Below are 25,837 nucleotides of genomic sequence, written 5' to 3'. Positions count from 1 at the left end.
CGTGACGGGCGTCCCCTGACGCAGCGTGCTGTGACGCGGTGCGTCTCGCGGCGTGGCGCGATGATGGAAGAGGACCTGGAGCTGGACGAGAAGCCGTTCGGGCCGTCGGCGCTCGTCAGAGCACACCCGCCTCATCTCCGGCCGCCGGCGGCTGTGCTGCGCGGCGCCCTGTCGACACCTCTCCCGGTCGGTAGCCCGTCCCGCCCACCGCCCCTCCTGTCCAGCCGGGGTGCGCTCAGCTCGTTCCACGTGCGGCGGAGAGGGTGACAACGTTCATTCAGATTAGTCAATCAGACTGCGCGGGCGCCGTGACGTCATTGGGAATTTGGCGTGGGCGGGTGCATACGGGTGGTGCAAATGCGCCAACCGCATGCACCGGGTATTGTACGACGGACAAGTGTCACAAGTCGGTCATCTGGACCACCCGCCGTGCATCGGCGATTGGCAATGCACGTGCGTTATTATGGATCCGATGTAAAGAGATGAGAGTGCGCATCAGTTGGAGACCTCAATGAGCCTGCATTGGACTGGAATTACACGCTTTGTAGGCGCCATCTCGTTGTGCGTTGTTCGGCGATCTGTCGGTCGCCGGAGCCCCAATGACGTCATGGCATCCGCACGGTCATTGCAGTCAACTTGCCTCCGTCACAGCCGTTTTGGACCGACGCGCACCCCCTGGTCCTGCTTATCGTCCTGCGCCTCTCCCCCCTGTGGTGTGGCGTGGCATATCTGCATCGAAGCCTCTAATGTGCATAACCCCTGATTTATCTCTATGCTTGGGGCATCGCTCCGAGCATGCAGAACTCCTAATTGAGCCACTGCCACGTGACTGTCAGCATTCAACCGAAGTCCACTATGCGAGTGTGTACATACTTGAAATGCGTAGACTTGCAAGATGACACAAACATACTTTAAGCTTTGCTTTGCGCCGTACAATGTGGTTGCCAGGCACTAATAGCGGAGCACACACCCGCCGTGCCATACAGTTCGAGAACATGCTTTCGCAGGCCGCAACTGGCTAAGTTGTCTGATTGTGGATAGCTGGCCAAGTGGCGCTTCTTCTCCCTGTCGTGAATGACGGCCGGCCGCGCCCTGCGAACGCGTGTTTTAAACTGCACGCCGCGGCGAGCTAGAGACTTCCTGTCAGCAGCTGACAGCGGCAAGGCCATTCCTAGCATTGGTGCGTCATCTGGTGAGATGACTGCATACCGAGGCATTTCCGCGCCCACGTGGTGTACTTCGGTAGAATGCCAAGGGTTGCATACCAAGTTATGTTTACGCTCACGTGATGTTCTGCGGCAAAATACCGGCGGGAGCTTCTGGTAATGGGCCATTATCGACGACAATCTCCTGTCGCGAGCTGCGTATCGTCCGCTCAAGCTGATGTTAGCGCTTATGAATCACGGGTTTAAAGCATTGATGATGATTAGTAGTTGGGGTTGTAAACACTAGGTGTGAACATTTGGGCCATTGATCAATGACATGACCATGTTTTTATAATCTTGAATGTCTCGAACTGTGCCGTCCAAAGGCAAAAAGGTTTAAGTGCTTTGTTAACTAGTGGCTCTTGGGCCTTTTTGCATCTGGACGGTAGAACTGTTCGTGGTTATATATACATATATATATATATATATATATATATATATATATATATATATATATATATATATATATATATATGCTGCCGGGCGTAATAGCTGAGTGGCTAGCGCCGTCAGCTCCCACGATCGGGGCCGTCGGTTCGAATCCCTGTCGTACCATGACCTTTGGGCGTTAATTCAACCGCCGCATTCACTGGCGTTCCATAAAAGGGTGCGCGACGACGTGCAGCGCGTTCGTTAACAAAGTGAAATGATGGGAGGATTATGAACCAGTAGAGGTCTTGCATTAACAGGCACCATGGACGCCATCGGAGGAAAGAAAATGCGTATTTATGAAGGTTAGGGACTATGTATGTCCTGCTGGTCACCTGGGTTCATTTGGCGGACATGAACGGGACATTATTACTGGCTACACCTGGATGTGGCCTTTGAGCCATGGCGAACCCGTAGCTGGGCGAGTGATTCGCTCAGTTGCGTCGTTCCTCATTCTGCTGGGGCCTCACATATCCGTGTGTGACGCAGAACAGAGCTTCAAGCACTCACGCACTTCACTGCACACGCGCACTTAACTGCACGCACGCACGCACACAGGCACGCACGTACACACACATGCATATACACACTTGAAGCACTCACGATATTTTACCCATTTTTGGCCAATGAAGCTATTGGCCTGAATGCCATTAGAAGCGCATCGTACGGCCACTTTTGCTTCAACCTTAAAGGGCGTGTGCCACTCTTGGAGCGTTTAAAAACCTGCATGCTCTGTTGAAAGATCGGGACCATTAATGCACAGTGATAGTCTGCGGGGTACCACAGCAGCACCGACAAGATGTATAAGCAGAATGTTGTGTCTCAGTGTTTGGAGTTCTCATGCCGTGTATGGCACGAGCATTTTCGCCTCTCCGTACATTGCCAACATTGAAGAACCCGCCTGCTAGAAAAAGCAAAGCAAATGTAACGAACAGAGCGGAAAAATGTCCGAATTTTATTTGCGCGTGGCATAGCAATGACGTCGCATATCGAATGCACTAAAGCAAAGGTCTTCCGAATTAATTGAAATGTTTGTCATCAATCGTTCACACACAGTCATGACGTGGGGAGCTGTTGACGGCACGTGCTCCAGGTGACCCCATCTTCGGAGGAGGCGGCGATGTATGCGTGACCCACTGCAGTCGATGGGTCCGAAACCCCCAAATTGTCGCCCGGGCGCGAGCGTCAGCTACGGTCTTGTGCGGTGCGTGGCCGACATCCCCAATCAAATCATCGAGGCTGTGAGGACTCTTAGAGCGCTTGAGAGCTCTCGCTGCAGACTTTATTTCAGGATACCCCACAGACACACATCTGGGGGACGGGGAGAGGGCTCAGATCAGGAGAGTGAGCCGATCGCGGATTGGGCGTCTGTTCAGCTGATGATGCGCTCTCCGAAATGGTCCTCCCGCCAGATCGGTGCCAACACGGTTGTATGGGGGAGTTGCGGTGTCAGGTAGGGACCAATGTCCTCTTTGCCCCCTCGCGGTCTTGCTCAGACAGCCTGCATAAGCGCTGCATGCAGATATGCCGCTCCTTGTTGGCGGTGGTCATGGAGCCGTCAGCGCGTTGAAACAAGAGCGATCCAATCCGGCCGCTTGAACCCATGACGGGCCGTGCTGTCGCCCATGGGCTGCGCAGCCAACTCCCCAGCACGGTGTCTGGCAGCTCTGAGGCAAAATCACACGTTGCGAACGTCCGCTGCCCAATGCAGATGGAAGCGGGCCTCGTCGCCGACCCAGGTGCGGTTCACAAGTCAGGATCGGGCTCAGGCCTAATGTATTTATAGAATTCCCGGTAAGGTTGTGGGACTGGTGCCAGCCTTCTGAGGGTTCTCTTGGACGGATTTTGGCGAGTCCGTAGTAGTGACAGACTACATTTTTGCAATGCACTATGTCGTCCCTTCCGACAGCCCTCCTCCATCTTCGTGTGTTTTGGTTCAGTACAAGCACCTCTCAGAAGGTTCTCCCACAGGCGCACAACTGTATTGTTCACTGCGCGTGGTGGGCTTCGAAGAAGCGAAATCTAAGTTGTCTTTGTGTGGTGACTGGATCTCGTCGACCGATAGAAATTAACAAATGTTACCTCTCGCTCCGTGCTGAGTAGAACCATAACACCAAGTGAGCGTGGGGCAGACCAACTCAGACTCAATGGCACGTGGTGTGGAATGGAATGAAGAAGCACGTGTTGGTGTGGTGTTTGACTCCATCATATGTGTATTGAATCAGGAATTGTTCTCCGTTCCACCCGGGATTGCTTTCGTAGTTGTGAGCAGGGAGTCCTGTGGGATGTCTCCAGTCGGAAAACCCACCAACCCAACGTTGAATCAAAATTCTGACATGTTTGGAGGGATTTCGCAAAACTATCGATATAACAAAACAAAACAAAGACTATCGATCAAACTGGACCCGTCTGATCAAGTATGAGTGAAAAGCACACAAGGGTGTGGCTAAATTTGAATTGATTTGAATGTGTTTCTGTCCTGAAATTGTCCTGCAAATTGCGAACATGGGTCATGTTTCGACGGTTGTTTCTCTTGCCCATTCCGCTGTCGCACCGTCTGCTCATACCGGCGTGGGTGCCGCGCTGTTGCACTCTGAAACCCCTGTTTGCATTGTCTGTCGCCGGCTGAAATATGCGCCGTTGCTGACAGGGCGCGTAACACGGCACAAGCGGCCGCATATAAGCGGCTGGTTCCAGCGCCTGCCCCGCCGCTGCCTCGTGCCGTGTTACTGATAGGCGGCCTTGTGTTGGCACCTGTCGCTAGTGTCCGTTCCGATGTCGTACCGTCGGTCCGCTGTCGTACCGTCGGTCCGCTGCCGTACCCTGTGCTGTTGCTTACGTGGGCTATGTGGAAACGACTGTTTCCGATGACTACTCCGCTGTCGTATTGTACGTTGTCACTGATAGGCTGTTTGTCGACAGTTGTTTTTAGTGTCTTTTGCTGCCGTATCACGTGCTGAAATTGCTGCCAACGCATTCCGTGCGGCAGCAGCCATTTCCGCGGCTGTTCGGCTGTCGCGACGCGTGCTGTTGTTGCCCGCGGATCGTGTGCGGAATGGCCAGCGGCTATTCCCGTTGCTGCTCGGCTGTGGTGACGGGTGCTGTTGCTAACACGGACCGCCCGTGCCCAGCTGTTTCCAGTGGCTGTTCTCGGCCTGTATCGGGGACCGCGACTACCGGGCTCGGCTGGTCCGGGTCGGACGCCCCTGCACAGAGAAATTTCCACCGAACACGATCAAAAACCAGAAATACAACATTATCACGTTCATTCCGAAGGTGAGAACGGCTGAAGGGCGCGGGCACGCGCCATGAAACGCTGTGGGTACAGGCGCGGTGTGCACGTTCTTGCCTGGTGAGGCCCAGCTCGGTTCCGGGTGATCCCACTGAAGACGACGACGGTTGTATTTTGCTGGTGAATAGCTGTTGAAATCTCGGGGGCCTTCTCATTCTGTGACTTACTGATGCCGGTTTTTGTACAGGTGTAAGCATTATTCACGCTGTGTGGGCAAGCGTGGCTGGTTCAGTATGGACCGAAATCACTCTGAATAGCGTGTCCTGTACTGCCCCATTACGAGCTTCTCCGAGCGTTTTCATGTATCACAGCCGGCACGTAGGTTCCGAGCGGGCTTGGCGCGGCACTGCTTTTCCCACAAGGCCATTGATATCTCCTGAATGACATGAGTCCGGTCGAGTGTGTCACCACGCCGCGCTGTTCCCAGGTTCTGTACGAGCAGTTCAAGATGTTCCTGAACCTGTTCTTCCTGGTCATGGCGCTGTCGCAGTTTGTGCCGGAGCTGCGGGTGGGCTACATATACACCTACTGGGGGCCGCTGGTAAGCTCCGCCTGCCGGGCTCACCGCTCGTGTCCGACCGCCGGCTGATGCCGGGGTTCAGCTAGCGGCTGTGGTGACGGGTGCGCCCTCTGCGGTCGGAGGTCGAGCGAGCGATAGCGCCTGTGAGTGGCCCAGCTGATAGGCCCGCTATCAAGTGTCTTGTATGCGGCCCAGAGCCTCTCGGAGACCATGACTCAGGATGTGCGACAGCTGTTTGTGATTAGCCGTGCAGTTTTGACTGCGCATGCGTCAGGCCGCCATTACACGGCCTTTAGCCGGTCCGTCGCAGAGGTTGAGGTCGTGGGTGGCTCACGGCTATGGGCGCAATATGACCTGTGCAGTCGGCGCGCCCAAAAACCCCAATTAACAACAACACGTGGGCGGTTTTACCAGCCATCCCCCCGCCACGCGCTTATGCAGGCGTCATACATTCGCTACATGCGTCACACCTTCGCTTAATGCGTCAGACGTCTCCACGGCTGTTGATCGCCGCGTCCATGACATGCATGCTGTCCCCGTTTCATGCCATCGGGCCACGCTGGCCATTTTGTCGAAGGGGATGAGAGATTTACGCGTGGTGGGCTGCGCGAAGCGGCGACGCTGCTGGCGTTGGTAGCTCCGCCGCCGAAGATGTAGCGTTAGCTCGTGTCAGCAGTGTGAGGTCGATCTTAACGCAGGCACGTAGATCAAAATTTCCGCAGGAGCGCTGGGATGGGAGTGTAGTGATTGTCGGATGTTCCCCGAACTCCTTCGAATTGTGACGAGTTCCTGCGAAATCGGCCAGTATCTAATGTAAACTTCTTGGCTGAGGGGGCCACGGGTCATGGACCCAACCTCCCCCCCCTTGGTTACGTCATTCAGGTTAAATTTGTAACCCGTTTAGCATTCATGGAGCTGCCTCGCCAGGAGCTGGCGAGCGAGCGGGCGAGTGATCAGCAGCAGCGGCCTCCGCCGTCCAAAGGCAAAAAAGGTCGAAGGGCCATCAGTTAACATAGCACCTAAGCCTTTTTGCCCCTGGACGGCAAAGCTGTACGCCGCTAATCGGACCTGACTTGCCGCTGGTGGCTGATGTTGCTCTCCGACCCGGCGGTGCCGAGAGCGCGAGGGACGCCTGCTGACCTCGCAGGCTTTCGTGGCCAGTAGCATCTCGGTTTGGCTACGATAGGAACTGTGGCAGGGCCTGACCGCGCTCAGCTGTGGACGTTAGTCATACTCTCAAGCATGCACTTGGGACACGTGTTCCATTCCCGCTGTCACAGATAAGGCGCGGTCGGCGCTCCAAATGCGAGTCCTGCTTCACCTGCGCCGCCCGGCGGCGCCGATGGGCAGTTACACTTGTCGTGACGACCGCCAGGGGTTCGTCATAGCGGTGACGATGATCCGGGAGGCGGTGGACGACTACCGGCGCTACCGACGCGACAAGGAGATGAACAGCACCAAGTACAGCAAGCTCACCAACCAGGGCCACGTCAAGGTGCGTGTGGTGGAGTACCAGGCTACGGTTATGGCAATGACCCGAGCCGGCAGGAGCGGCCTGTGCCACCGGCATCTGTTCGTATGTATGTGGAATAGTTGCATTGCGTAGAGTTGGAGGACAGATTAGTTGTCACCGCGTGTTATGATATGCTCTTTCTCGTCAGCATATGGATGGATGGTGTATCGTTGGGAAGTGGCTATCGCGTGGCCCGCGCCGTCTGTTAGGGGTTACTTGTTTTGGCGTCCGCATGAGCCGTGTTGGTAACACAGTCAAAGCATGCCACTTTTTCTAGGCGCTTCAGTCATACGGTTGTCGGACACCGCCATTGCTGAAAAATGGTGTTGTAAAAATGTCCTAAGAGTGCCCACTATCATGGTAAGGTATACATCCTATTGACATTGGTGGTTACTGTCGCCCTACCGCACAGGCGACCCCGTTGCCGCCTGTGCGGAGGAGATGACTAGCGCTGCTGTTCACTGTCGCTCGTGCTGGACAGGTGTCGAGCAGCCGTATCCACGTGGGGGACATGCTGCTGATCGAGAAGAACCAGCGGGTGCCGGCCGACATGGTGCTGCTACGGACCACCGAGCGCAGCGGAGCATGCTTCATCAGGTCAGGGTCAGGGTCAGGGTCAGGTCATGGTGCTGCTACGGACCACCGAGCGCAGTGGCGCCTGCTTCATCAGGCCAGGGTCAGGTTACGGTGCTGCTACGGACCACCAAGCGCAGTGGTGCCTGCTTCATCAGGCCAGTGTCAGGGTCAGGTCACGGTACTGCTACGGACCACCGCACGCAGTGGCGCCTGCTTCATCAGATCAGGGGTGTCCGTGATGTCGGGGTATCGCCGAGGCCAGGATAGACACAGCTGGTGTGCATCACACTGTGTCATTGGCTCTGTTTCCTAGCTTATCTAAGAGTCTGCGGCTTAACGTGTCATACGGCTGATGTGAACTGGGGTGACTTAATTGTACTGGTCTGATATGGCCTGACCCGTCTTGTGCTGGCCGGCTCGCCCTGTTCCCCTGTATTTACCTCGACAGAGGTAAGGTCAGTCAAATGGGCTCAACCAGTACTGTGGCGTGATCTGCCCACTCGACCCTGCTTTGCCCGGACTGGATCAGATGCTAGCTGACCTGTCCTTTTCTGGCCCTGCCCTGCCCTGCCCTGCCCTGCCCTGCCCTGCCCTGCCCTGCCCTGCCCTGCCCCGCCCCGCCCCGCCCCGCCCCGCCCTGCCCTGCCCCGCCCCGCCCCGCCCCGCCCCGCCCCGCCCCGCCCTGCCCTGTCCTGTCCTGTCCTGTCCTGTCCTGTCCTGTCTTGTCTGTCCTGTCCTACTGTGTCCTGCCCTGCCCTGTCCTGCCCTTTCCTACTCCGTTTTGTTCTTTGCTGTCCTATCCCATCCTATGGTATACTATTGTACCCTATCGTTTCCTGTCCTATCCTGTCCTGTCCTGTCCTGCCCTACCCTACCCTGCCCCGCCCCGCCCCGCCCTGCCCTGCCCTGCCCCGTTCCCGTTCTGCCCTGTTCTGCTCCCATCTGCGCAGCCCTACCTGTCATAGTCTACTTCGGGTACCCTAACCCCGACCGGCCATGACCGGCCCCGTCGGCGCGTGCTGCTGCAGGACCGACCAGCTGGACGGCGAGACGGACTGGAAGCTGCGGCTGGCCGTCTCCTCCACGCAGAAGCTGGCGCGCTCCACCCACCTCTTCGGCATCGACGCCGAGGTGTACGCTGAGAAGCCGCAGAAGGACATCCACAACTTCATCGGCACATTCACGCGGGTCAGCGGCGACTGCAGACGGCACGGGTGCAGACGATGATCGCAGCTGAGAACTGATGATTTACGCGCAGGCCACGTATCATGTGGTGTATCTTTAATGATATCCAAAGCGCGAAATTGGCTCTTCGATGATCAGAATGTTTTTACGCGTCATGTAAGCAATGCATTGACGTGGAGGCAATGCAAATTGTATTGCGTCGTTCCGCCGGTTGATCTATACCCGCTAGTGTAAAGCAACGTTTTCCTCTCCCAGCAACTGTCCGAGTGTGACCTCGTGAACCGACGGCCGCGCCCTGTGCTGACGCGTGACCCGGCCGGCAGCACGACGCCTCTAACGACAGTGACAGCCTGTCGGTGGAGAACACGCTGTGGGCCAACACGGTGCTGGCCTCGGGCACGGCGCTGGGTCTGGTGGTGTACACCGGGCGCGAGACGCGCTCCGTCATGAACAACTCGGCGCCGCGCAGCAAGGTCGGCCTGCTCGACACCGAGATCAACAACCTGACCAAGGTGGGCGCGGCGCCGGCCCTGGCGAGGATGTGGCGGTGTCCGTGCGGCCGCGGCTCCGCGTGCTGCCGGCGCGGCCCGCGGTGCTGGACGCGCCGGGGGTCGCGCTCGGTTTGCCGGTGTGTTGTTTTGAGTTTGTGGACCGGCTGGTCTCAAGCGCCGCTCACGTTTCTTCTACACGGCAGTTGGCTTGTGAGAGAAAGTGACATTGAGGTTCTGCTTGTGCCGTGCTCCCAGGTTTGTCACGTGCCGTTGCGGTGAAGTGCTTGTCGCCGTGCCCAGTGGGGCAGCGACGCGGCCGGCTTCTGCCGCCTCGTCCCACCGTGGATTCTGCCGATGACAGTGTGTCGCGGTTCTCTCCGTAGATCCTGTTCGGGGTGGTGCTGGCGCTCTCGGTGGTGATGATGTGTCTGAAGGGCTGGCAGGGTCCGTGGTACCGCTACCTCTTCCGCTTCGTCCTCCTCTTCTCTTACATCATACCTCTCAGGTGAGTGGCGGCAGACATTGGATAAGCTTTTGGGGTACACTGCTTAGGAGTAGCCTTGTCTGGTGGTAGTCTTGATTAGGCACTCAATTTGTGCCATTGCTTAGCGCTCACTTCAATATAATTTATGTTTTGTCGCATAATTACGCAGAAGCGGATGGGATTTGTGTCACATGCATTTTCACTCTATTCGGTTCAACGTATTGACATGAAATAAGAACACGCGTGGTCACCTGCGTGCAGGCAGCGAGCTTTCGACCTTAAGCGATCTACTGATTGTAAGATTTTTTCAAATACATTTTCAAGTGCACGCAAACTTACGAAGGCCTGCGAAATCCTAAAAATGCATTGCTGCTGTAAGCTGTTCACTTAACGAGCTCTAAGCACAAGTTGCTGCGCGAAACTGGGTACATTTTAGAAGTTGGTTTCTCATCTTGCGGAAAATGCTTGGAGCATGTCTAAAATCCATGCTTGAAATTTCCACCAAACGCATACGTGAAATTTCCACCAAACGCATGCGTGAAATTTCCACCAAACCCATACGTAGAAAGTCCACCAAACCCATACGTAGAATGTCCACCAAACCCACGCGTAAAATATCCACCAACCCATACGTGAAATGTCCACTATTGCGATGACGTCGCTTTCAATCTCTGAAAGAAAGCCATGTTTGACTCAACGGATACGCTCCAAGACACAGGAGTGCAGACGTCATTATGTTGCCATGCGCACTGACAACGCATGGTGCTTTTAGACGAAAAGCGACGTGGAAAACGGCGAGCTGTGGTTAGTGAAACATGTGCATTCAATCGACGGTATGCACGCTAACATTGTGAAGTGTTGAGGCGTATAGAGCCCCTGGGCGCCGCCCCCGCTCCGACCGAGCGGCTCATCCCCTTGCCCGCTCCGTCGCAGTCTGCGGGTCAACCTGGACATGGGCAAGATCTTCTACTCGTGGACGATCCAGCGCGACGCCGAGATGCCGGAGGCGGTGGTGCGCTCCACCACGATCCCCGAGGAGCTGGGCCGCATCGTCTACCTGCTCACGGACAAGACGGGCACGCTGACGCAGAACGAGATGGCGCTCAAGAAGATCCACATGGGCACCGTGTCGTACGGCGTCGACACGTTCGACGAGGTGAGGCGGTAGATGCGGGACCGTGGCTGGGAATGCCTGCGGCAGGTGGTGCGTGGCGTTAAGGGGGGCTGACAACAAACGCGGCCGATATTGTTGACAGCGGCTCTGGGCGCCCGCGGAACACGGGGGGGGGGGGGCGGCGGCGGGTAAATGTGTGTAAACAGTTTCCAAACGCCGGCAGTACCTTGCTTGCTTGTTTTCATATACTTGTTGATGGCACTAGCCACAAAGGAATTGCCGGTACGAACAGTCAAATGTTGGGTGCTGTTGACGTGCAAGACATTGTATAACCCTTGTCATATTCGTTAGCGGGAATGTATTGTCTCGAACGTTGTTTCTGAGGTCGTCATCGGCGCCCGCGCCGCTCGCCTCGCGCCGTAACCGCGCTCTCCGGGTCGCGGGTCACCACGGCCGCGCCGGCCGCCGCTCTGCGCGCAGGTGAAGGCGCTGGTGGAGCAACACTTCGCGCCGCCGGCCGAGCCGCCGCCCGCTGGCCGACCGCCGGGCGGCGGCCGCACGCGGCGCACCATGGTGGCGCGCGTGGCCGAGGCTGTGCGCGCGCTCGCCCTCTGCCACAACGTCACGCCCACGTGAGTCGGTGGACCGGCGCTGGCGAGCGGCCGACGTCCGACCGGCTGGGGCTGGAGGACGCCGGCTGGCTGTTTGCTTTTGATGCGTCACACTGGTGTGGTTTACTGTTGTGTGTGGTGTACTTGGCTCGCGTGTCCAGATTCCTCCTTTCCTTATTGCATTGTCCTGATTCTTGCTTCTGACTGATGGCGGGCGGTGCACTTACTCGAGTTTTATGAGATGTTCTTGGGTGCTGTGTAAGGCATTCTTCAGATTCGTGTCGACATCCGCCGCCTACGTGCGCATAATATCTGCCCGATAGTCGTGCGTTTGCTTTGTATTGAAGTCTCCGGTGAACAGATGTGTAACATCTAACTCCTATTCGGTTCTGACGCGTGCCTTTTACTGACACTGGATGCCTCTCACTCGTGTCGAACGTCCCTCGCGCAGTGTTGGCATTTTTGTTTTCGTTGTTTTATTTCGTTGTTGGCCTGCTGAAATTGGTGCCTGCCAGTTTATTGTTTTACCGTTTTTACCAGTTAAGACCTGCACAAATTGACGGAGGTAAGGAAGTGGTGTATCCTCGTTTTCAATCATGCCGCCACATTGATATCCTAGCGCTTGCTACTCAGTCCAAAGACCAGGACCAGCGGACGAATCCAACAGCATGATCAAAACGTCCGCTGCATGTGATGTAATTGGGTTAAATCAAATCTTATACCTATGCCCCATTGACACTTGCACTGGATTCCACGATGACCTAGGCCTCCTTCTATAGCCAGTTTTAGTATGCTTTCAGCGATGGACCGAGAGCCGAGCGTTGTGGCCGGTACAGACAGGCTGGCAGAGGCTATTTCAGCCTGGCGCTACTAGCGCTGGCGTCGCGCCTGTTGGCCAGCTCCACACGTGTGATGTCCGGCACCGGTTCGTGCCCGATGTGCACTCCTGAGCGGTGTCGGGGGTGGGCTGTGGCGCCGTCCGCCTGACGTCGCCGGCGCGTGACGCCGCCCGGCCGCCGCAGGTACGAGGACGCCAGCCCACTGTCGTCTTCGGAGGGCAGCTCGACCGGCGGCAGCCTGTCGCCGGACCTGGAGTCGGGCCGCGAGCAGCCGCCGGCCGGCGGCGCCGCGCGCCGGCCAGTCGTCTACCAGGCCAGCTCGCCCGACGAGGTGGCGCTCGTCACCTGGACCGAGGAGGTGCGCGCGCTCGCCGCACCCGCGCTCACACACGCTCACACCCACACCCACACCCACACCCACACCCACACCCACACCCACACCCACACCCACACCCACACCCACACCCACACCCACACCCACACCCACACCCACACCCGCACACATATATACAACCCACACCCACACACCCACCCACACCCGCACACATGCAGACATCCACATCCATACCCACACCCCTATATACACCCACATCCATACCCACACCCATGCATACACCCACATCCACACCCACACCCAGTGCTCCCTGGCGCTGGGCAGCGCTGGTGTGCACTCCTCACCGGACGTGCCGTGCAGACTGCGGTTAGCTACAGACAGCGCTGCCGTGTCCGACTCCATGGATTTAAAGCTCGGGCTTGCCCGCTCTGCTTTTGCTTTGGAAGTGCTTTGCAGTACTTGGTGCTTTCCTCTAGATCAACCTGACCTTCATGCGAGGCGGACTGGTGGTCATGACCTGGTCTGGTCTCCTACGACCTCTCTCTTCAGATCAGTGGCGTCAGCGCGCTGCGACGACACCGGCCCCAGTGATCTAACCTCTCTCCATGTGAGCCAGACTTAGGCACGCCGTGACCTGACCTGACCTGACCTCGCGCGGCCAGCTGAACCTCACGCTGCTGCACCGTGACCTGACCTGACCTGACCTCGCGCGGCCAGCTGAACCTCACGCTGCTGTACCGTGACTTGACCTGACCTGACCTCGCGCGGCCAGGTGAACCTGACGCTGGTGCACCGTGACCTGACCTGACCTGACCTGACCTCGCGTGGCCAGGTGAACCTGACGCTGGTACACCGTGACCTGACCTGACCTGACCTCGCGTGGCCAGGTGAACCTGACGCTGGTGCACCGTGACCTGACCTGACCTGACCTCGCGTGGCCAGGTGAACCTGACGCTGGTACACCGTGACCTGACCTGACCTGACCTCGCGTGGCCAGGTGAACCTGACGCTGGTGCACCGTGACCTGACCTGACCTGACCTGACCTCGCGCGGCCAGGTGAACCTGACGCTGGTGCACCGCGACCTGACCTGACCTGACCTCGCGTGGCCAGGTGAACCTGACGCTGGTGCACCGCGACCTGAGCAGCATGCGGCTGCGCACGCCGGCCGGCCACACGCTCGACTACGAGATCCTGCTCGTGTTTCCCTTCACCTCGGAGACCAAGCGGATGGGCATCATCGTGCGCGAGACGAGCTCGGGCGAGATCCGGCTCTACATGAAGGGCGCCGACACGGTCATGGCGTCGATCGTGCTGTACAGCGACTGGCTGGAGGAGGAGTGCGACAACCTGGCGCGGGAGGGACTGCGCACGCTGGTCGTGGCTAGCAAGCGGCTGACGCCCGAGCAGTATGCCGAGTTTGAGCAGCGCTACACGGCCGCCAAGCTGTCTGTGACGGACCGGGCGGCGAAGGTGCGTGACCGCTGGAGGGTGGAGGAGGAGCGATGGAAGTAGGCGGAGGGCGGCGAAGGTGCGCGACCGGCGATGGGGTGCTGTCGGGTGCTGGAGGGTGGAGGAGGAGGGATGGGAGTAGGCGGAGGGCAGCGAAGGTGCGTGACCGGCGATGGGGCGCCGTCAGGTGCTGCAGGGTGGAGGAGGAGGGATGGGAGTTGACGGAGGGAGGCGAAGGTCCCGACTGGACACGGGAAGCGACAATCGTGGTAGCGTTTTGGGGGTCGGCTTCATGAGTGTCTATGCCCTTGTCGGCCCTGCAAGCTGAGATGGTTAGAGTACCTGTCTTGATTCGTTCACGCTGGCCTTGGTAGGTTCGAGTTTCATAAAGCGCCTGGGATGGCCTGCGACCAGTGCTGAGGGTCAGGTGACGTCAGAGGGCAGGACGGACCGTGCCGAGCATTACATTTAACTTTCGCCGCGACGTTTTTGCCGTTGATCAGGGGTTTTGCGATCGGATGGGGATGTCAGGACTAGGACCCGCGCGGCAAGCGCTGCTTAGCGTGGGCACTGATCGCCAGAATCCACCCACTGAAGAGATCCGGGCTGGCTTTGTTTTAAAAAGCACCTGCGTTGCACATGAAGACATACGTATGCGGCGGTTTGCCGCTGGTTTGTCCCTTCCTGTCGCAGCTGGGCTCGTTAACCGTGATGCCAGGCGCCGGCCGCGACACTGTCCCCAGAGCGGAGCTCAGAGGTGGTAGCTCTCACCGGGACGGGGTCATGACTCGGCCCGCCTCGCCGCCAGGTGTCGGCCGTGGTGGAGTCTCTGGAGCGCGAGATGGAGCTGCTCTGCCTGACGGGAGTCGAGGACCGGCTGCAGGACCACGTGCGGCCCACCCTCGAGCTCCTCCGCAACGCTGGCATCAAGGTAACGTCCGGAGCTGCGGCGGCGCCGGGTCCAGTGGTGCTGGAGAACGCCTCAGTGGTGGCCTGGTGTCGAGCTGGGGGCTCGCAGGCGGCTGTGGACCCGGTGGACGTGCGCCACTGTCCGACCACGGTGCCGCTGGGATGCCCGCGAAATGAGGCTGTTGAGACAGCTATCATAGCCAGGTGGTGGCCGAATGCTTCCGTGTATGTGGACAATAGGAAATTCCTATTTTAAAAAAGATCATGGTGCTATTTTGAAACCAAAAGAGCAAAAAGCGTGCTTTGCACTTTTTTAGCGAGGCGCGATTTCATGCATGACGCTCGCTCTGGGAAGTTCAGGACCTGGGGTAGATCTGTGCGCATGCGTTTGACGGGTACGCCCAGCGGTGCCGATGGGTCGTGACCCGGGAGGTACCACCTGATGCGCTGGCTCAACGGACACACTGGCGGTGGTCTCGAGCCGATCGGCGGCGCGGGACACGGGCAGCGCGCCGTCAGTCGCACATCTGCAGCATTCACGTCACGGGGGTGCGCGTCACACGGAAGGTGTCACTGGTCCGGGCCGGGGGGGGGGGGGGGTGTAACATCTCGCTTGGGCCACAACATCTCGTAACATCTTGTAACATCTAAACATCTCTCTTGGGCCACAAAGCTGGGTCTTCCAAACTTGACGTGTAGCTCCGTGGACGCGGAGGATGCCTACTTTTCATACCAATGTCACGTAAGGTACGGCCTGCGTGTGTGTGCGACGCGTTAGACTCCGAGTCTGAGTCCTGCGGGTTACGGAAGCCGTCTTTATTCGCCGTTCGGATCTTGGTAGCGGCTATCATGGATCTCGACACCCCCTCCGCCTCCCCCTTAAGCCAATGCTGATTGCATCGATTTACCACGAACTCTTTGATTTAAATTCATATTTATGGATTTGGGACGCCCCGGAAATGCGTCAACTCACTACGGGTAAAGGAAAATCGCTGTATTTCCCGAGCCGTTGGTGCCGAAGTGGATGCTTCGGCCACAACACGCGTCTTGTCATTGAATCTCGTCGTACCACTGCCTGACGCTAGCCTAACACGTCAATTACGTAACTGATGCCATTGATTAACCCGTGACATCTCGCAAATGTATCCAATGCACTGATTCGCTGTCATTGATGCGTCCACTCCGGATTCTATTGATCGGCGCACCGATCCGTGGCATATGGCGGCGGGGACGCATGGATGCGATTCACTGCTGCCCGCCGGCTGATGGCTGGCCGCCGGCGCACTGGAACACCGGCCGGCCGATGGACTGGCTCGCCGGTGCGCTGGAGCACCGGGCGACCGACGGACTGGCTCCCCGGAGCATTGGAGCACCGGCCGGCCGACGGACCGGCACGCCGGTGCACCGGAGCACCGGCCGGCCGATGGACTGGCTCGCCGGTGCGCTGGAGCACCGGCCAGCTGATGGACTGGCTCGCCGGAGCACTAGAGCACCGGTCTGACTGACGGCTGGCCGCCGGTCCGCAGACATGGATGCTGACCGGCGACAAGCTGGAGACGGCCTCGTGCATCGCCCAGTCGTCGCGGCTGGTGTCGCGCGCCCAGAACCTGCACCTGTTCCCGGCCATCACCAGCCGGGCCGAGGCCCACCAGGAGCTGAACGCGTTCCGCCGCAAGAACGACTCGGCCCTGGTCATCAAGGGCGACGCCATGGAGGTGGGCTGTGGCGGTGTGCTGACCGGATCTGATGTTTTTTGGCCTGTACTGCTTTGACTTGACCTGCGCCGACCCGATGCGTTCTGAGCTGTGCTGATCTTGCTTAACCTGACGAGCCGACATAGCCGTGCCTGTCCTGATCAGGTCTGAGCTGACTGTGGGCTACTTTATTCGTTACAGAGCAGGGTAGATCGCGGAATTCCCAATTAGAAGCCAACCCAGCTCGTTATTCGAGGTTCAGCCTAACATGAGGTGGACTGTGTGACGTGTTCCGCGGTCCCCCGATGGCCCCCGGTATTTTTGCCGACGTTGAGCTCAGCGTCTGGCTCAGTGGTGCACTGGATCAATGCGACCCTGATGGGTGTATGTCGGCGTCGCAAATTTTTTATTACAAGGCTCGGAGAAGGACCCAGTGTTCGAAGAGTTCGGAGTTCGGTCCCAGCAAGGGTTGTCGGGAATTTCCACAGGACTGAAGGAATGTCGATAAATGCTACATGTCATCTGCGAAGCAGCAGCTTGTCAGGAGCGGGGACTAAGGTACCATTTTGCAAACGGGTAATCGTTGAGCGCCGGGGGTTATGGACCGAGAACGTCTAAATCATAAAGAAGTCGAAACGGTCGATTGCGCCGGACTGGTTGGATTTGGTGCCGACGAATCGTCGAAGAGCATCACCCCTGTCCAATCCTGTCCATTTTTGACGACCCATTAAGTGATCAAATTCGTTTGCAATGCAGTGCGTGGAGGCTTTCGCGTGTTTGGCGCCAGACCCGCCGCACCAGAGTTTGACTCACGGCGAGTCTAGTGTTGACACGCTGACCCGCGCTGACCCGCGATATCGAACACGTGTGACCTTCACCGCTGATTAGCCGCAGCGAATCGGAAGGCTTTGGTTTTATAATTTTAGGAATTTTCGCTGCAGCGGAAACATTACGTGTGTGGCATGGCAGTTCTTGGCAAGCCAGATTTTCAACCAATTCTTCTTTTTGGGCTCATGGCTTACCACCCAGTTACCGTCTTCACGCCCCGTGACTCTCAGCCGCGGGCGTCGCGTGGGGCCGGCGCGTGTCCCGCTTCCACGCGTTGCGAGCCGCGACGATTCTCCCGTCACCGCGCGCTGACCGCGGCCGCCAGATCTGCCTGCGCTACTACGAGCTGGAGTTCATGGAGCTGGCGTGCGCGTGCCCGGCGGTGGTCGTTTGCCGCTGCTCGCCCACGCAGAAGGCGGCCGTGGTGCAGCTCATCCAGCGGCACACGGGCAAGCGCACGGCGGCCATCGGCGACGGCGGCAATGACGTCAGCATGATCCAGGTGGGCGGGGTCGTGTCGGCAACAGGACGCTGTCAGACGGACTCCGGCGGCTTTGTGCGGGATTTGCTCTGTAGGCAATCGACGTATATACCAAACAGCAAAGGCGGGTTTTTCCCAGTTGTTAATGAACTCCGTGAGCTTCTCACCCGTTCGATGACATTGGCGCTGCGACTGCGTCAGCCCCCTGAGCGCCGGGCGTACCGCCCGTACGCGTGTCGCATCCTCGGCTGTGGCGTGACGTCACGGAGGCCGTCCAATGATCGAGCGCGATCGCCTGACGCCGTGCCGTCTCCGCCCGGCGACAGGCGGCGGACTGCGGGATAGGCATCGTCGGCAAGGAGGGCCGGCAGGCCTCGCTGGCCGCCGACTTCAGCATCATCAAGTTCTGCCATCTGGCCAGGTGCGTGCCGCGTCTGCAGCCTCCGCCCGTCGCCCGCCTTTGGCGGCGGCGCGCCAGCCAGGGGGTCGCCAGCCCGCGGCCGGACCGGCCGCTTGAGGTGGTGCACTGTCGGGGAATATATGAGATGAATATAAATAGACGGATAAATGAGATGCAAGAGCCAGAATCCCAAACACGTTTTGGCGGCTGCCGGGTGCCTGCGCCCGATGTGGTACCTCTGGTGGCTGATTTTTGAGTGGCTGGAAAGTTCACGTCGCGGCTTAAGCACAAAGCCCTACTGATGTGCCCACATTGAACGACTGTCTTGCGTCTCTGGGGGACCGGATGGTGCTGTACCGTCTATCGCCATTCACCTGTTTGGCCACGGCCAGTGCGACTTAACCAGGGCTAGCGCTGAACTGAAATCGGTCCATTGTGCATCGTGAGTAGGTTTGCAGATACGTGGTATTTGCAGGAGCCGTCATTGTACACGATAACCTCAAATTACAATGTGCGGCGCAAGAATCTTCGTAAGACCTGGGACGCTGCACCACCAAACCGTGCGTGATAAAGTGTGCATATTGCAGACTGCTGCTGGTGCACGGCCGGTACTCGTACCACCGCTCGGCTTCGCTGAGCCAGTTCGTCATCCACCGCGGCCTCATCATCTCCACCATGCAGGCCGTCTTCTCCTCCGTCTTCTACTTCGCCTCGATCGCGCTCTACCAGGGCGTGCTGATGATCGGGTCAGTGTCCCCCGAAGACGGCGGCCGCCGGACGCCGCCGGGTGTTGTGCCTGTCAAACACGGGGCGTCTTGCGCTGGTCTGGGTCACGCCGCCAGCAGGCAGCGCTCCTGTGGCGCACCGGCAGCCGTGCCAGCAGTACGCTTATGACGGCCTTGTGCCCACCTGTGATCGTTCGCTCTGAACCGAAGGCGGCAGCGTTGCGGCGCTCGGTCGGCTCTGTACCGAAGGCGGCAGCTCTGCGGCGCTCGGTCGGCTCTGAACCGAAGGCGGCAGCTCACTGCGGCGCTCGGTCGGCTCTGTACCGAAGGCGGCAGCGCTGCGGCGCTCGGTCGGTTCTGAACCGAAGGCGGCAGCGCTGCGGCGCTCGGTCGGTTCTGAACCGAAGGCGGCAGCGCTGCGGCGCTCGGTCGGCTCTGAACCGAAGGCGGCAGCGCTGCGGCGCTCGGTCGGCTCTGAACCGAAGGCGGCAGCGCTGCGGCGCTCGGTCGGCTCTGAACCGAAGGCGGCAGCGCTGCGGCGCTCGGTCGGCTCTGAACCGAAGGCGGCAGCGCTGCGGCGCTCGGTCGGCTCTGAACCGAAGGCGGCAGCGCTGCGGCGCCCGGTCGGCTCTGAACCGAAGGCGGCAGCTCACTGCGGCGCTCGGTCGGCTCTGAACTGAAGGCGGCAGCTCACTGCGGCGCTTGGTCGCCTCTGTACCGAAGGCGGCAGCTCTCTGCGGCGCTCGGTGGGCTCTGAACTGAAGGCGGCAGCTCACTGCGGCGCTCGGTCGGCTCTGAACTGAAGGCGGCAGCTCACTGCGGCGCTCGGTCGGCTCTGTACCGAAGGCGGCAGCTCGCTGCGGCGCTCGGTCGGCTCTGAACCGAAGGCGGCAGCTCGCTGCGGCGCTCGGTCGGCTCTGAACCGAAGGCGGCAGCGCTGCGGCGCTTGGTCGGCTCTGAACCGAAGGCGGCAGCGCTGCGGCGCTCGGTCGGCTCTGTACCGAAGGCTGCAGCTCGCTGCGGCGCTCGGTCGGCTCTGTGCCGAAGGCGGCAGCTCACTGCGGCGCTCAGTCGGCTCTGTACCGAAGGCGGCAGCTCACTGCGGCGCTCAGTCGGCTCTGTACCGAAGGCTGCAGCTCGCTGCGGCGCTCGGTCGGCTCTGTACCGAAGGCGGCAGTTCACTGCGGCGCTCGGTCGGGTCTTAATCGAACCCGTTCGCCATACATTTGCGTGTCGAGAGCATACGAGCGCGCGGCGGTCCGGGGCCCGCCGCCGTGCCCCGATGTCTGTCCGCTCGACTGAAAACGCCGCCTGACCTCCCGTTGGCGCGACGCAGGTACGCCACGGTGTACACCAACTTCCCGGTGTTCTCGCTGGTGCTGGACCGTGACGTGCCGGCCAAGATCGCGCTCACCTACCCGGAGCTGTACAAGGAACTGACTAAGGGGCGCTCGCTCTCGTACAAGACCTTCTTCATGTGGGTCGCCATCAGCATCTATCAGGGTGAGTGCCGCCAGCCGGCGCTGGGGAGCAGGCAGACTAGAGGAAGGCCAATGTGGGGCGTGACGTCTCTGTCGTCGACGATGTTCCATTTGACACTCGATGGCGCATGGTCGAGAACGAATCAGGTAGTGGTCGAGGCCATCGTCTCTTTTTCGTTGAGACATTGCGTACACACGTATGTAACATTCCACAGTGATGACGTCACGGGCCGCCTCAGTGAATGTGAACGGCACCAAGTGCAGGTAGATTTGAACGGAGCGATTGGTCTCCCATGACCACGCTAGTGCCATTTGGTTCCACGTCATTTCGGTATCACTGGGATACAGTGTCCGACAGGCCGTGTCTGACCCCTCCCGCCACCCCCGGCAGGTGGTATTTTGATGTACGGCGCCATCTGGCTGTTCGAGGACGAGTTTATCCACATCGTGTCCATCAGCTTCTCAGCCCTGATCGTGACCGAGCTGTTGATGGTGGCCCTCACCATCCGCACCTGGCACTACCTCATGGTGGCCGCCGAGGTGTTCTCATTCGGCACCTACATCCTCTCCATGATCATCTTCCGCGACGTGTTTGGTGAGTGCTGAACGCGCCGGGGTGACGCGCTCGGCCGAGACGGCACGGAGCCGCTCCCTGCGCTTACTGACTGATGCAGCGTCACTTTCCCGCTGGCAGCTAGTGTACACACCTCTCGGCATCGACTAAGCCAATATCCGAGGACCGCCAGCTCTGGATCTCAATTTATAGAGCGGAGGACTCCACACACGTCACACCTCTGCCCAGTTGTCTGTGCTGGTACTCCGGCCTTCTGCCCAGCTGTCTGTGCTGAGCTCTGACCTGTTGGCTGCTGGATGCGGTTCGTCCCGAGCTTGTGTAAGCGCGCGGATCGTCAGCGCCATTGTCCCGCACTTGAATACTGCCAGGGAAAAGCCGGAGGCGGCGAGAATAGTCTGAAAGGGACTGCTGTACATTTGGAGAAGTGGGGGCCAGCACGAAGTCCGGTAAAACAAAAGCTTGTGAGGATTTGTTTACTTGGAAACGGCTTAGGGGGAGCCCGGAGAGTGTGTTGCCAGAATCGCAAGAAAGCAAAGAACACTGCTTTTTCCGGGATCACTCTATTTTCATGTTTGGAAATTATGGCGGCGAGAACAATTGGTCTGTTGAAGGTCAGTCGTTACTTGGAATATCACATTTTGGCCCGGGGCTTAAAACCCAAATTTATTTAGATAGCTTAGGCTGCAAGCAGCGCGCTGGTTTTATTTATACCAACGCTCGAATTGTCTTAGTTCAAAAATTAATAGGCGCACCTGTCAGGCTCTCTCCCTCGTCGGGCGTGAGTTAAACAAAGCAAACTCAGCTCTTGGAAACGCTGGGTTGCCTTAGCCGCAAGCATCCTACATCTCGCATCCACGAATGAACAGGAAGATGTCGCCATTGTGCTGGCATTGATGACAACCTGTGTAGCTCGGGGGATGTCGGTTGCTTGGGTGGCCTTCAGATCTTATTGAAGACTCAGTATTTCTGCTCGTGCTCTGCATGGTTTGCTATGTTGTTACGTGCGGCTTATGTCACAACCAGCGGGGCACTCACTATTGATCTGATGATATTTCCTGACCCGATCCGATCCAAATGATCCGATTCGAATGATATTTTCTGCATATGCGTGAACTAGCATGGTGGGTGTCAGTGTATTCATTCCATAAGAATGTGCTCATCTGTATGCTGAGCACTGCGTAGAGGCTAACTGCACAGAATGTGGTGCACATGTGCAAAAGTGGTGGCTTGGTGGCTTGGCTCGATAATGTTGATAGATATTGTACGTTTCAATTTTCTCATAATTTGCGTTGGGTGCACCAGAGTTCTCCTAGGTGTATTGCACATATGGACTATCTAATAACGCACCGTATGGTAACGGCCGAGGTGTACTCGATGGCTTTTTCGTTCGCAACCAATGGGCTATATCAGTTCCCAACCCCATACAAACGCGGTTCAGTACCTCGAAGCCTTTGAAGGTCGACGTGCCCAGTCGACAGGCTGCAGCACAGCCTCAACGGCAGCTGTAATCAGTCCTGATTAGTCAAAAAGGGAGGGCGCCTCAGGCGATGTGGGGGAAGTCCGCGACACCAGCAAAAACGACCTGGATCGATAGCCAGAGGCGCCTATGCGGCTGGCCGCCGGTGATTAATGACGACCAGCGGCCTATGCACTCGGTGACCGCGGACATGGCGCCTGGCAGCACTCGTGTGTCAGCACGCGCCGGTCGCAGCGCCGGGGGCCTGGTGTGACTCGCCTGCTATGTGTCTCGGGATGTGCCGTCGTGCTGCGGCCGGACGCTGTGCAGCGCTGGGTGGGGTGGTGGGGTGCAGTGCGTACCGAAAACGAACAGGTACCATCGTGTGGGGTTTTCAGCGCGAAGTGACCGTGTCTGACGTCCTCATCGGGGCGTTTTCAGTGACTGCTCCGGCGTCCAGACACCGTCCGCCTCCTGTGTCGGTAACGCGTGTCTCCCGTGTCCCTGCCGTCGATAACGCTTGTCTCTGTGTCTTTGTCTCAGACCGCGAGTTCATCCAGAGTGTCGACTTCCTGTGGAAGGTGCTGGCCATCACGCTGGTCAGCTGTCTGCCGCTCTACGTCCTCAAGTTCTTGACGCGTCGCTTCTCGCCGCCCTCGTACACTAAACTGACGTAGGCAGGCTGGGCCCGTCACCGTCGTCTGATGTGTAAACTCACGTAGAGTCGCCAAAGCTTTTCACCGCCTCTAGTCTTAGCTCTCGCGGATCGGTGGCGGCCGGGTGTGGCCTGCGCGACCTGACCTGTGGGTGGCCCGCCGTCGGGCCCCGCCCCGTATGGGGTGGGCCTCGAGCCGCGCCCGGCTGTCGCCTCTCGCCCCGTCCGCCGGCGCGCTCCGCCAGCCGACGCCCGCGCTCTGGGCGTCGGCTCTGCAGACAGCGGCCGTGTGCGGACGCCCGGCAGGGGTGTCACATCGGGCGTCCAGTGTGTCAGTGGGGCGACACGCCCCCGCAGCCGGGCGGAGCTGAGCGCCGCGCGGCGCTGTGGAAGAGTCACTATTTATTCAGACTGCTACTGTGCGTATTAGACAAGAGAGTGGAAGTATCCGAGAGTTGGTTCTTTTGTTATAGGATCGTCAGTGTATAATCGTATGACGTATGGACAGATGTTGCTGGGTGCTGCTATGTGATCCGAGAACCGCTCCTCTAAAAAGGTGTCTCAGTTGGCTGTCAGTGCGTTCTGAACGTATCCCGCATGGCTTTGGGCTGGTGACGCCTGCTATCGCAGAGGAATAGCTTGAGTCCTGTGGAGGAAGCTTTGCGAGTGAGGTGGTACTCTTGTAATAAACTATGTGCGATTTATTTGGCTTTTTGCTGATAGATGATGTCGATTGAAGGTGTTTGACGTACCAAAAAACAAGCGTTTTGGAGTGGGATGCACGAAAGTGAGAGCACACTGCCCTTATGTGTTTGTTATCTGTTGTTTTGCCAGGCGCTTCTATTTGAACTGGCGTTCTTACCAATTTCGACCTTGACATAGGCCATATAGAACTCGTGTGCACGGTGCCTCCATCACGCCAGCGTCAGTGCTATGCCCGATGACGGCGCGCAAGCGGCATTATATCAGTTCTGCGGACTTTACGGGATTGAAAAGTGCTTTTGTGATCATACTTATCTCCGCACGTTATGAAAAAATCAGTCTTATATGCCCTATCTCTTGGATCTTGGGGCAATAAAAGTCGGGAGGGACGAGGTTCGGGACATCAATTTCATTTAAATGCTAGAATTGACTAAACGTGGAATAGAGTGCAAGGACTTCAGTTTCCACCGAGCACTTGCCAGCATGTCATTGGTGGCAGCGTAGCGCAGACGCTGGTGTTTTTCGTATTTAACTGGATGTTGTACCAGAGTTTTGTAAGGAATCACCCGACTAAATGCTGCATTACCTTTTCAGCAGGCATTGACTATCAGCAAACTCCTTCGTATCTCATAGGGAATTGGCAAAAGAGTCCTCCGTCGTATCGAGCCCGAACGCACCAGCTCGCAATTATGGACCTGGCGCGCTGCCAACTGTGCCTCAGATTCTGAGTGGCGTGCTTCAAAAGTCGGAAAGTTATTGACACTGTGCATGATAACATTGAACCGGCACGCCGTGGGAGCTCGGCCCCTCTAGACAGAAGGTTAACAGACATGCGCGAGGTTGCGCAACAACTTTGCATTTGGTGCCAGACTCATCAAACTCGGCGGGAAGGAATTCGATCAACAACCCTCCGAAAAGCATGTCCGTAACACCCCAACTGTGTAGGCTGGTAGGAAAAACGTCATGCAGCACTCGCGCGAGCAACGCGTTTTGGTAGGGGCTGCTTTAATACCGTCATACCTAAACTGTAGAGCGCCGAGTTCAGCTAGAAAATGGCGAATCCAAAACTCGGGCTGTCTGTTAGCTGAAGTACAAATTCACCCCGTGAAACGGGAAACGGGCACGTTTGTTCTCAACGCGACGATACGAACCGCGGCGAAACATGGCGCGCCACGATACCATCTGGCAGACGCGGCCCGGCTACCAGCTCGGCCGGTTCAGCGGAATGCCGCACAGCCACTGCCTCGGCGCGCGGTCCACGGGCGCTTCGTCAGCTGAGCCCGACGGGGCGCGGCGGGGAGGTCAGGGAGGTCAGCCCGGGCTGGCAGCGGAATACGTCCGGACGGCCGCCTCATAATCAGCCCCTGATGAAGCAGCCGTGCCCAGGCCGACCCCATGTCTTTCCATCATGCATCATGTGGCCGCCTGAAAACACGGGATGAAGGCTGCCGAATCATGGCCGTTAACTCCACACACCGACTGCACGAGGCGTGTAAGCCGTTTGACGCCGTATTGGCTGTATAAATGAGGCGCGGCTTGGCGTATTATCATAGTGTCATGATCGAGCACTTACTTCTTCGAGTTATTGCTTAAGACGGAGCCCAGACTAATGATTCAGAGAAAGCAAAGGGTGAGATTGTAAAGCGAATTGTACAACCCGGGTACGTTCGTCATTCAGTTGAGGGGCTTCAGCCTTCCCCACCCCTCCCCCTAACTTTTAGAAGGAAGTGGAACAAATCTGGCGGGAGGCTAGCTTGCTGGCATAGTTTTGGGGGCATATTTTGGGGGTATCTTTCATCATTTTTCATCCTTCAAACCCCAACCTGTTTTGCGAAACTACGCCACAGGCGCAACTGTGGCGCACGAATACAATAACGAATGCTTCCTT

General features: G+C 58.1%; 1 protein-coding gene across 1 annotated transcript; it reads left to right on the top strand.

Moving 5' to 3' along the window:
- The first annotated feature begins 106 nt into the window (after positions 1-106).
- On the top strand, positions 107-23,939 carry LOC119090113 (putative phospholipid-transporting ATPase IIB). Its single transcript, XM_037212908.1, has 20 exons — positions 107-186; positions 4,766-4,910; positions 5,354-5,467; positions 6,822-6,941; positions 7,441-7,556; positions 8,564-8,723; positions 9,044-9,232; positions 9,595-9,716; positions 10,629-10,851; positions 11,290-11,441; positions 12,443-12,617; positions 13,706-14,065; positions 14,853-14,975; positions 16,480-16,668; positions 17,801-17,977; positions 18,283-18,377; positions 18,944-19,102; positions 20,418-20,584; positions 20,954-21,157; positions 23,136-23,939. Exons 3-20 carry the CDS (start codon positions 5,375-5,377, stop codon positions 23,267-23,269), a joined length of 2,958 nt encoding a protein of 985 aa, XP_037068803.1. The 5' UTR covers positions 107-186; positions 4,766-4,910; positions 5,354-5,374; the 3' UTR covers positions 23,270-23,939.
- The last annotated feature ends 1,898 nt before the right edge of the window (positions 23,940-25,837 follow it).

The sequence above is a fragment of the Pollicipes pollicipes genome, unplaced genomic scaffold, assembly GCF_011947565.3.
Source record: "Pollicipes pollicipes isolate AB1234 unplaced genomic scaffold, Ppol_2.1 Scaffold_3087;HRSCAF=3621_pilon_pilon_pilon, whole genome shotgun sequence".
Lineage (NCBI taxonomy): Eukaryota > Metazoa > Arthropoda > Thecostraca > Pollicipedomorpha > Pollicipedidae > Pollicipes > Pollicipes pollicipes.
The sequence above is the reverse complement of the archived record's forward strand: the minus strand, read 5'-3'. Positions and strand labels throughout refer to the sequence as shown.